The sequence below is a fragment of the Panthera tigris genome, chromosome A2 (assembly GCF_018350195.1).
Source record: "Panthera tigris isolate Pti1 chromosome A2, P.tigris_Pti1_mat1.1, whole genome shotgun sequence".
Lineage (NCBI taxonomy): Eukaryota > Metazoa > Chordata > Mammalia > Carnivora > Felidae > Panthera > Panthera tigris.
Window position 1 is genome coordinate 104506737 of NC_056661.1, and position 12837 is coordinate 104519573.

Consider the following 12837-nt stretch of genomic DNA (forward strand, 5'->3'; position numbering starts at 1 on the left):
TATTAGCTATTACATACACTGAAGGAAAGCACTATTATAAAGATAATATCCATGAAATTGAAACGGGAAAGAAAAATCCAATCATTACTAAGGTACCTCACTGTGGGACAAATTTATCTAACTGAACAAAACTCTCAAACATATATACATAATTTTAGGTTACAGAGGTGTTTTTCAATCAAAATCAATTTCTGAACTTAAGGGCATAAACTAGAAATACTAATTTGCAAGTAGATATCATAAATGTAGCTTATACAATTTTTATTATGATTTTTTGCTGTTCATTTTGTCATTTGTAGATATTACAATTAAATTGCACAAAATGTAGTGTTCTTAAAGAATTTTTAGAGTAAAAAAATTTAGGAATAAGCACAAAAGTTTCCTCTTCCTTTTATCTCTTGCTATACCAGTTTTAAATTTCCCAAGAAAAATGTAATCCAAAAAGCTCTATTGACTTTAATGATCTCAATCTGTCAACACTGGATAAATATTTCATAAAATGTGTATGGATGGAACTCAGGGGATGTGCTATCATTTCATCTAATTTTGAAATAACTCTAAGGTCCTATCAATACCAGAACACTGTACCTGGTTAGAAACTAAGGAAATATTTAAAAAGAGATTCCTAGTGAGGTTTGCATGAATTATTGAGATGTTTTCTCTGTTCTCTTTCCTGCAGTAGAATTTTGTGTTCGGAAAAAAGTCACTAAGTCCATCTTTATTCTGTGTGGTATTTCTTCTTCCTAAGTGCTTCTGTAGCTCTCACATTTTCTCTAATTTTACACTCTCAATAACTGTTTTCTAGTCCAAAGCTGAAGATGTAATAAATATAGTAGCAATCACAGTGTAACATCAGCAATACCAAAGAACTATATAATATCTACACAGAAATTGTTAGACCTGTATTTATTTTTACTTAATATTTATTTTAGAGGAAAAGTCTTAAATCATATAAATAATAACAGCCTATATTTTTTATATTGATCATTTCAGTTTTTTCTAAAAAATCTACTTGTCTTTTTAAAAATGTTCAAGGTCTCTGTAGAAAATTTTTAAATCTTATTAGTAATGAACAAGCCACACTCTTAAAAATCTCATGACAGCCTTAACTTTAGAATGCAGTACACAATTAACAAAGTGAGAATTATAAGGATAGTCTTGGTTTCCATTTGGAAATGTGGGGACTCAGCTCCCCAAATACTAATAGTTCTACAAGCCCATCTCACTTATTCATGACGTGAATGATGTGCTAAGCTTTCTAGCAAACTTCCAACATAACTTTTCCCTCATAAAAAAGTACATATAAAATATTCACTTAAATTTACATATCCATTTATTTGAATCACAATGGGATTCAAATAAGTGAGACAGCATATAATAGGATTTAATAGGATATAATACTTGGATTTCAAATACTGTAGGAGAATGTGTCAAGTTATAAAGGATACATAATGATACAGTATAAAAAAATTTTCTAGTTTTATTTGTACATAAAAGGTAACCCGTACTAGATTGTTTTCTAGTTTAACACAATGGCCAGGATTCTTTAAGATTCATAATTGGTAGACAAAAAATTTGTTAAGAAACTAGATAAATCACTGTATTTTTAAGAGATGAACAGGCTTAATGCCTGAAAACAGGGACTTCATAATATTTGAGTTTATAATTAAAAAACCTTTGGTATATTGCCCTATGGGAATTTCAAATATTTGTAAATTTTTGAAAATCTGCTAGCTTCCCTAAAGCTTCTGATATTCACAATAAAACTGAGTTCTGCAACAACACAAAAGGCTGAAAAACAAGGTCAGAGAGTGTCCAGTTTGCTAAATCTCTTTACCTTGCCCTGCTTTGTACGTCAACAGGCAAACTGAATGCTTCTTGTAAAGAATACAAATAGATTGAAAGTAAAAGTATGGGCAATATCATGCAAACAGCAACCACAAGAAAACTAGACTGTCTGTATTAATATCAGACAAAAAAACCTTTAAAAATATTACCAGAAATAAGGAGGGGCATTTTGTAATGATGAAAGGTTCAATCCATGTGGAAGATACTCAATTACAAATACACACACACACACACACACACACACACACACACACACCCCTAATAAGAGAGCATGAAAATATATCAAGTTAAACCTGATAGAAATGGGAAAAAATACATACTTCAACAGTAGTAGTTGGGGACTTCAATATTCCACTTTCAATATGAATACAAAACTGGGCAGAAGATAACAAAGAAATAGAGCTAGAGCAGTACTATAAACCAACTTGACCTAAAAGACATCTATAGGACATACCTGTCAAAACCAGCAAATATAAGTTCTTCTGAAGTGCATATGGAACATTGTCCTGGATGGACAATAAACTACACCACAAGATAAACCTCAATAAATTAAAAAAAAAAACACACAAGTCATGCAAAATATGTTCTCTGACCATAATGGAATGAAATTGTGAAACAGCAAAAATAAATTTAATTAGCTTACAAATATGTGTAAATTAAACAACCCAGATAATTGATGACTCAAAAAAGAAATTAAGAAGGAAATGACAAAATACACTGAAAAGATTAAAACAGATACAGTATATTTATGAGATGCTGTCAAAGTAGTACTTAGAGGGAAATTTATAGACATATATCCTTACATTAGATAAGAATAAGATCTCAATGTAATAAACTAGCCATGTACCTTAAGACACTGGAAAAAGAAGAGCATACTACATCTAAAGAAAGCAGAATGAAGGAAATGTTAAAGATTAGAGAGGAAATTAATGAAATGAGAATAGAAAAACAATGGAGAAAGTCAATGAAATCAAAAGCTGGTTCTCTGAAAAAAAATCAACACAACTGGCATATCTCTAACTAGACTGAGAACAAAAAGACTCAGTTACCAGAATCTGAAATGAAATAAGAGACAGCACTACAGATCTTATTAAGGAATATTATTATAGACAGGTATATGTCAATAAATTAGGTAACTTAGATGAGATTGGAAAGTTCCTAAAAAGACACAAACACCAAAACTTACTCAAGAGAAATAAGCAATCCAAATAGATTTGTATCATGTAAAATACTGAGAAAAACAAAAAAACAAAAAAACAAAAAAACACAACACACACAATAAAGACCAGATTCAGATGGCATCAATGCTGCATTCTACCAAACATTTAAGGAATAAACCATTTCTTCAGAAACACTTCTAAATAATATATAAGGATGGAATACTAGGGGCACCTGGGTGGCTCAGTCAGTTGAGCATCCAAGTCTTGATTTCGGCTCAAGTCATGATCACAGGGTCGTGGGACTGAGCCCTGAATCCTGTTCCATGCTGAGTGTGGAGCCTGCTTAGGATTCTCTCTCTCTCTCTCTCTCTCTCTCTCTCTCTCTCTCTCTTTCTCTCTCTCTCTCTCTCTCTCTTTCCCTCTCACCCTCTGCCTCTCTCCCCTGCTTGCACTCTCTCTATATATAATAAATAAAGTTTAAAAAAATTAAAAAAAATTAAAAGGATGGAACACTTCCAGACTCATTCTAGAGCCCAGTATTACTGACACCAAAACCAGAAAAAAGGTATCACAAGAAAAGAAGACTACAGACCTATGTATCTTTTGAATATGGATGCAAATGTCCCCAGCAAAATATTGGCAACATGAATCTAGAAATTAGACAAAGAATTATAAACCATGACCAAGTGGAATTTCAACCAGGTGTGCAAGGTTGATTTAACATCCAAAAACTAATCAACATAATATTCCATATTGATATAATAAAAAAATAAAAATCCATGTGATTTTCAATATCCAGAAAAACTCATTTGAGAAAAATCTAACACTCTTTATATGTGTGTGTGTGTGTGTGTGTGTGTGTACACACATACATAAAAAGACTAGGAGTAGAATGCAACTTCTCCACTGATAAAGAGAATCTACAAAAAACCCTACAGGTTACATCATACTTGAAGAAATACTGGATGCTTTCTCATAAGATCAGGAATGCCTGCTCTCACTGCTTCTATTCAACATGGTATTTCAGGTTCTAACTCTGACAACTAGGAAAGGTAAATAAATAAAAGGTATCCAGATTGAAAAAGAAGAAGTAAAACTATCTCTATTCACATATGACATGATTTTTTATGTAAAAAGTCCTAACAAACCCACACATACAAAAATTATAATGAACACATTTAGGAAGATTTCAGGATACAAAATCAAGATACAAAATTTAATTATACTTCTACACATGTGCAAAGAATAGACTGAAAATGCAATTTAAAAAATGATTTGAGGGTGCCTGGGTGGTTCAGTCAGTTAAGCATCTGACTCCTGATTTTGGCTCAGGTCATGATCTCACAGTTTGCGAGATTGAGCCCTACATTGAGCCCCACTTTGGGCTCTGTGCTGACAGTGTGGAGCCTTCTTGGGATTCTCTCTCTCCCTCTCTATCTGTCCCTTCCCCTCTCACGTGCATGCATGTTCTCATTCTCTCAAAATAAATAAACTTTAAAATAATGATTCCACTCACATAGCTTCAAAAGAACAAATTACTTAGGGATAAATTTAATAAAAAAGTGTAAATTTAAATATCACAAAACATTGTTGAAATAAATTAGAAATCTATGTAAATGGAAATACATCCACATTCCTAGATCATAAGATTTAATGTTGTTAAGATTGCAATCTGCCCCAAATTAACAAGAAGGTTCATCCTATCAGAATCCCTATCAGAATACCATGTGACTCCTTTGTGGAAATTGGCAAACTAATTCGAAATTCATTTGGAATTCCAAGGGACCCAGAATAGCTAAACCAATCTTAAAAAAGAAAGACAAAATAGGAGGAATTATATTTTCCTATTTTATAATTTACTACAAAACATCAGCAATCAAAATAGCATCATGGTGAATAAGGATAAGTATAGATCAGGCGCCTGGGTGGCCCAGTCCATTGAGCATCTGACCTCAGCTCAGGTCATGACCTCATGTTCTGTGGGTTCAAGCCCCGTGTCAGGCTCTGTGCTGACAGCTCAGAACCTGGAGCCTGCACCGGATTCTGTGTCTCCCTCTCTCTCTGCTCCTCCCCTGCTCATGCTCTGACTCTCTCTCTCTCAAAAATACATAAACATTAAAAAAAAAAAAAGGATAAGCACAGATCAGTGAATAATATGGAGAGTCCAGAAATAAACCCATGTATGTGTCTATGGTTTTCAACTGATTTTCAGCCTAGGTGCTAAGGTCATTTCATGGGAAAGAACAGTCTTTTTCAACAAATGGTGCTGGGAAAATTGGATATTCACATGTAAAATAATAAACTTGGACCCTTATGTTGTGCCATATATAAAAATCAACTCAAAATGTATAATCGAAGACCAAAATACAAGATATATACCTATAAAACTCTTAGAAAAAACATTGGGGTAAATCTCCATGACTTTAGATTTGGCAATAGATTCCAAGAAATAACAACAAAAAACAAGCAACAGAAGAAACGATAGATAAATTGGATTTCATTAAAATTAAAAACTCCCATGCTTCAAAAGACATTATCAAGAAAGTGAAAAGACAAGTCAGAGAATGGGGAAAAAATTGCAAATCACATATCTAGTAAGATAATTGTATTTATAATACATAAATAACTCATACAACTCACCAGCAAAGCATCTGAGTAGTATTTCTTCAAAGAAGATATACTGGTACCAATAAACACATGAAAAAATGCTTGCCATCATTAGCCACCAGGAAAACACAAATCAAACCACAAATAAATGTCACTTCATACGAAATAAGATGGCTAAAATCAAAATCTCAATGTTGACCGGGATGTGGATGCATTAGAACCCTCACACACTTCTATGAGACTATAAAACATGCAGCCACTTTGGAACTAGCTGTTCCTCAACAGGTTAAACAGAATTACTCCATGATCCAGTAATTCCAGTAATAAGTATGCTTCTAGGTATATCCATGCCTAAGAGAAATGAAAACAGGTGTTCACCCAAAAGCTTGTACCAGGATGTTCACAGTAACATTACATATAATGGCCCAAAGGTGGGGGTGCCCAGGTGGCTCAGTCAGTTAAGCCACCGACTCTCGATTTTGGCTCAGGTTACGATCTCACAGTTCGAGAGTTTGAGTCCTCCTAGTCAGGCTCTATGCTGATGATGCAGAGCCTGCTTGGGATTCTCTCTCTCCCTCTCTCTCTCTCTGCTCCCCCCCACAAAATAAATAAATAAAAACTTAAAAACATGGCCCAAAGGTGTAAACACCCCAAATGTTCATCAACTGATGAATGTACAATGGAAATACTTAGAGTGGAAAATTACTCCACCATAAAAAGAGATGAAGTACTAAATACAATACAATATGAATGAACCTTGAAAACATAAAGCTAGGTGAAAAAAGTCAGTCACAAAAGGCAGGCTGCTATATGATTCCACTTATTAAAATGTCCAGAATAGGCAAATCCATAGAATAGAAAGTAGATCGGAGATTGCCTATGGTTGCAAAGGTGAGACGGTAATGGAGGGAAGAGGGGACAGAAAGCTGGAGTACAGTATTTCTTTTTCAGATGATAAAAATGTTCTATACCTGACAGTAGTGGTTGCACCTATCTGTGAATATACTAAAAAACAGACCACTGCATACTTCAGTAACTACTCCACACTGTAAATGAGTGACTTATATGGTACAATAAACTGTATTTCAATAAAGCTGTTTGAAAAAAATAATATTTTCTATTCCTCTCTCCTTCCATCTTTATTAGATATAAAAAACTTATCAACTTTACCAACATATGAACTTAGAACTTGGTAAGGGTTAATATTTGCCCTCAGTAGGGAAATTATAAAGCTATTATATAAAGGCAACAAGGGGTTTTGTGCTGTATGGCAAACATTGAAGCAGATACTCTCTATATATATTAGTCATTTTTCTGGAAATATTTTATCTAACTATAATAAATGCATATTTAATGCTTTTTATGTTTAACAGTTCTTCATGAAAATCTAGTGAATCTGTAAGCAAACGAAAGAAGGTACAGACTAATGATACCTTGTTAAAGTATCATTTCAGGAAATAATATATTGGGTTTTAATATTCTTTTTAAAATTTTACATGGGAAAATGCTTTCTCTCCCCCCTCCTCTTTTTACAAAGCAAATTCACCTTAGTAACATACATTGAGATCAACAAGATGATAAGACTAAATTATACCCTAAGCAATTATAAATGTATTTTTTTCAAGGGGCAGATATACACAGATCAGATTTATTTCTGAAAAAATATAAGGAAATTTACAATATAATAAGTCACTTTCATTTAATATTCCCATCTATCCGCCCACAAAAAGCAATCAGGAAGAGCTAACTAATGTTTTAACTTCCCTGTATTCTAAACTGTCCTCTTTTTAATGGATTAAAGATGCAGGAGTGGTGCTATTTTCTTCGTAGAGATCTCTTCTACAGCAGCAAGAGGGATTCTAACAGATATACTAAAATATCATACACAGAACTTAACGTATTGATTTATTGTAGAGATAAAATGTTCATCAATTACTTATTTCCTGCGGTGGGGTGGGAGTGCAGTAGATGTCCAGCAGTTTGGAAGTTAACTCTTTGCGGGTAATTCGGCACCACTTGCCACTAGGATGCTGGCAAATCCAGCAAAAGTTTCTTACAGTAAATCAGAGACCTTAAAGAGCAGGATATCAGCAGGAAACAGAACCGAGGAACACTAACAGGACTGAGGGTCCTAGAGCGGGAGAAGAGGAGGCGACAAACTCCTAAGCACGAAGAAATCACACGGAGCCGAAGGGCTGCAAACTGACCAAAGAGGGCAGAAGGGCAGGCCTGAGGTCGGTGAGGGTCAGGTACCAGATGCGGCCATAGGATGCACAAGGACGCTCCAGTGTCACCCAGGAAGTCAGCCCCCTTCTCCCTAAGGTCCGAGTGGCGCCCCAGCGCTCCCTTCCGCCTGAACCCTACCTCGCCAACCTTGTCCCGGGGCCAGGAGCATAAGCGCCAGCGCCAGAGCCCAGACTCGGCCAAGCATCGCTGCCGCCGCACTTGGGGTCCCAGGCGTCGCAGGGCCCGGGCCGTGGGTGTAAGCAGGCTGCGGACACCTCAGCCCTCCTATCACAGGACTTTCTCAATCCGTTCCTGCTCAGTCTTCAGGGACGCTGCATGTCCCCGCTCGGGGGAATCAGCTGTCCTTTCCTGGGACACAAGCGAGAGTCTTCCGCGCAGCCCCTCGGCGGCGACTCTCCTCCCACAGAAGCCCCGCCCGTCCATCGGAAAGCCACGCCCACCTTTTCCCGGGAGACCAGGTCCTGCAGGGTCCAGGCTGTAGCACACCCACCACCTTGGATCTCAAAGGCAGTCGTACATCCAGGGCAAGCTCACGGGATATAGCTTGGCACCCCGAGTCTCACTGTCTTAACAACGCTTTAAGAAAAACTGATAATCCTAGAAATTGTTCAGATGGATCTCCAATAAAAGCAGCTTTGTGAGGTTCTGTTGGAAGGGGCAGTGCCTGCGGTTATCCCTGCAGATGGATTCTTAACTTCGCAATTGCGGGTGCTGGTTTGCCCCCCAGAGGAGCATATGCTTTTCAGAAATTGCTCCTGTCACCTCAGGCCTCATTGATGAAGGATGGGAGGAGGGAGTAGAGATTAATGGCACAACACTGGTAGCTCTCTTCCTCTGCTTTTAAGACAGTTTTGAGAAGTGGGAGGGAGGACATGGAGACTTTCAAACACGTGGAGTTAGCCATTGTAATTGCTGGTGATCCCCAAATTTTTTTTCAGGTGCTCAGTGGTGACCCAGTGACTCAGGATATGGTCAACATATGGTCCCATGATTCCCAAGGTTGCCTTGTGGATGGTGTCCAATGTGAAGTTATCTTCACATGCCTGGTTGGTTCTGCAGAGGGAGCAGGCCCCCAGCTTTAAAAAAAGGAACAACGGATATTTTTAGGAAGGCTCCACACGCAGTACTCACAATGCTGAGCTCAAGACCCAGCTGAGATCAACTGGACACTTAAATGACTGAGACACTCAGGCACCCTGATTCTGCATCCTTCTATGTCATTAAATGAAACCTCACTTTCCTAGGTTTTCTTTGGAAGTCTCCATTCTCTCAAGAACCTTACCTATCACCTGGCACTTTGTCTTCAGAGCTGGTATTTGAGAGGAAAGAAGACACTGGACAACAGAAGGTAGTTCCAAGGTCCTGACGGGCTCCAGGATTCAGGCCACAGTTCCACCTATAGATCTGAAGGACTGAGGCTTGGATGAGGCATGGTGGTAAAGGCAGAAGATGTACAAATGCATAAAGAAGTTATTTTAAAAATAGTTTATATATTTTTTTTATTTGAAAGAGAAATTACAATTAAAAATTTTTAACTTTGTTTCCAAAAGTGTAAGTATTAACCCATTTTGGGAGAAAAAACATCTTTGTTGTGCAACATGTAGCCCCCTTTTACATGCAATGAAGGCATCCAATGTGAAACAAAAATGAAATACAACTTTTTGGTGGGGTTGGACAGATGATTTTCATCTTTGGGCCTAATTATGGAAGAATAATTTAAGGTGAGCAGAATGAAAACCCTGAGATATTTTTAACGTATGTCTTTTTGCTTCAGCTTATAAAGCCCTAATAAAACTGAAACAGAAAAGTAAACATCAACTGTCTCAGACTATTTGTGAAATAACCAGGAATAAAGTAAAGGCTATAATCAAGATTTAATTACAATAGGCTTTTTATAATTTATTTTTGTCCAGCAATATGTGTAGAAATACAATCAACTTTTATACTTTCTTGGAGGACATTACTTACCTAATTTCCAACAAACCCTGATTATACAATTTAAAGTACAGTGGGTCCTATTTTTCCCCTCAGGTTTTGACTTATGAATACTATTTGATGAGTTTACAATAGACTTGTTAACAAAGAACCAATTTTCCTTGATGTATTTGAGTTAAAATGGGAAGAAAAGTGCTCTTAAATTGTTTTTCAAATCTCAATGGAACATTTACTTGAACTGGTGTGGTTCTGGAAAAATATACCAAATAAAAATTAGTTATAAGATTGTGGAAAAAACTAAAAAGTAATAAAAATAATGTTTTCATATGTATCTGGCGAAGTACATCAAAATTGGTATAAGATTCAAATATTTTTAAGTTTATTTTTGAAAAGGAGAAAAAAAAATGGATATATGGTACCCTTACTGTAAATATCGATGGCACTAGTAAAATGCAATAGATATCACCAAGAGACAGAAATAATACAGAATGTCTGAGGAAAGATGAAATGAAGCCAAGGGTTAATAAGTACAATATAACCTGAATGAAGAAAAAAGCCCACCAACAGAAACTTTCAAATGATGATTTTTTTTTTAAAGAAAATAACTCTGCTCTTGTCAGGTTCTTTTGCAAAATGATGATGGGCTTGTCTGGGTAAAACCCCCCAAATTCAGGGGGCAGAAAGACACAGCTATTAAGTGCACAAACCTTAGGGTCAGGACACCTGGATTGTAATCCTAGATCTGCTACCTATTTACTGGCTGTGTAACTTGGACATCACACTTAACCTCTTTTAACCTCATTTTTCTGTACAATGGGAATGATGATAATAATACCTACTCCACAGAGTTTAAGAAACTAAAGTGTATATATGTGTGAGGAATGGTCTGGAGGATGAGTCTGAAGAGAAAGCACTTAGGTTCTGGCACAGAGTAACTAAAATGAATGTACATTATAATTTATGGTTAATAAAACAAAGGTGCAATACCACATAATTATACTTTTTCTTATATCTTGTTATTATATAAAGGTGCATAGTTTCTCAGTGTTACCTTTTAACAGTGTACAGGATAATTTGGAGTAAACTTACTGAAAATACACATTTATAGCTCGTATGAATTCCTTGGCCAGTATGTATTTTATTTTACTAAATAAAAGAGTCTGGCTCTTTCCCAGATACATCTATCTATCTATCTATCTATCTATCTATCTATCTATCTATCTATCTATCTATCTATTTAGCCAGGGAGAGGGTTAACAGGAAATAGCATCAGGGGGAGATAATGGCATCCCCAAATCAATACTTGAGCTTCATAAATTAATATCTTGGCTTTGGCTCTCAGTTTATATTCAGGAAGTTATTGCTCCCAAACAGACACACCAAATGGAATAGACATTTTGCTCCCAGCAACAGCAAATCCTTTCTTAATGAGGAATGAACTAGAGACTTGAAACAGTAAAGAAAATTTATTGAGAACATCCATTAACTGTGAATTTTATAATGTTTATTATGGCATGCCTCTAGCGAATAAGGTGGAAAGGCTGGGAGAGGGGAGCTGACTGCCTGGCATGAATGCTGGTTATAAGAATCAATCTTTTCACGTCTATGTTTGAAGCAGCATTACTCATAATAGCTAAAACACGGATGAAATCCAAGTATCCACTGATGGATGAATGGTAAGCAATGTATGGAATATGAATACAATGGAATATTATTCACTTTTAAAAAGGAAAGAAATTCTGATACAATATAAACATGGATGAACTTTGAAGACATTATGCTAAGAGAAATAAACCAGTTAAAAGGATAAATACTGTATGATTCCACATATGTGAAGTACCCAGAGCAGTGAAGTTCATAGAGACAGAAAATAGAATGGTGGTTCCCAAGAGCTGGGGGTGGGGGCAGGGGCAACGGGGAGTTATTATTTAATGATTACAGAGTATCAATTTGGAAAGATAAACTTCTAGAGATGGACGGTTATACCTGTTGCACAATACTGTGAATGTACTTATGCTACTGAACTGTATATTTAAAAATAGTTAAAATGACAACTTTATGTTATATATATTTTGCCACAATAGGGAATATTAAATAAAATGAATGAATCTTTCACCCATCAGCCAGAAAGCAAGCCCTTTATTTAAACAGATCTCAACATTACCAGCTCCAAGGACATTTCTTGAAATGTTCTGTAGAGTAGAAATGGCTTAACCTGTGATTAAGTTTATGGAACATAAACTCACAGAGGTTAACAAATTGATTACACGTCAATCAGTCATGCAAAACCACATAAATTGAGACATGGTAGCATAAGATTTACCAGCTAAGCAGTTTTCCTATCTTGTAGATCAGAAAACAGAATTCAGAGAAATTACTTTTCAAAGATTTTTCATTTTTATAAAATGAAAGCAACTTTTATGAATAGCTATTTTAATAAAGAAATTAACTTGTTTCAACATAATATGTTCCATAATGTGATTTACAAAATGAAATTGGAATACTAAAGTTCCTTTGAAGGGAGTTGGAAAAGGTGTATATTATCCCTTTCAATAGCCATTCATATACATAAGTAATAGTTTGGATCAGAAGTATATATTATAAAATGCCTTTATAACCGAAATGTCTGCCTAGTAAACGTCATGATTATACTTGAATGTTATTTAGATTCTTCTATAAGACTTAAATAAAACGTTGTAGCAGGTGGGCAAGCTATGTAACATTTCTATTTTTGTTTATATGATTTATGATTACCATCCCTTTCTAAATCATGAAGCATTCTGGTCCTCACAATTATAACTTGTAACATGTAATTAAATTCTGTAACTACAGAGGAAACATTTGATAATATTGGAGAAGGAATTTCATTATTTAGGAAATGGATAGTTTGATTTATGAACAAAATCTAATAAATGTCAGTAAATTTAGTTTTTGCCCAACTGTCCCACTGACCCTAATCCAATCTGAAATAAGCCAGGATTTTATAAAATACAAAATGATTTTTTTTACCATAGCTCTACTGAGATGTACTTTACATAAT

The 12837-nt window shown here is 35.6% G+C and overlaps 1 protein-coding gene across 6 annotated transcripts in view; it reads right to left on the reverse strand.

Moving 5' to 3' along the window:
• Positions 1–8623, reverse strand: part of VWDE (von Willebrand factor D and EGF domains) — a 77099-nt gene extending 68476 nt beyond the window's left edge. For 2 of the 6 annotated variants that reach the window (XM_042967384.1, XM_042967362.1), the window contains exon 1: positions 7980–8614. In XM_042967384.1, coding sequence (XP_042823318.1) covers positions 7980–8046 — 67 coding nt within the window. In that variant the 5' untranslated portion in view covers positions 8047–8614. Of the gene's footprint in view, positions 1–7979 lie in introns of all 6 variants that reach the window. The other 4 variants (XR_006211393.1, XM_042967373.1, XM_042967379.1 and 1 more) reach the window with 4 other exon arrangements.
• Positions 8624–12837: the final 4214 nt, after the last annotated feature.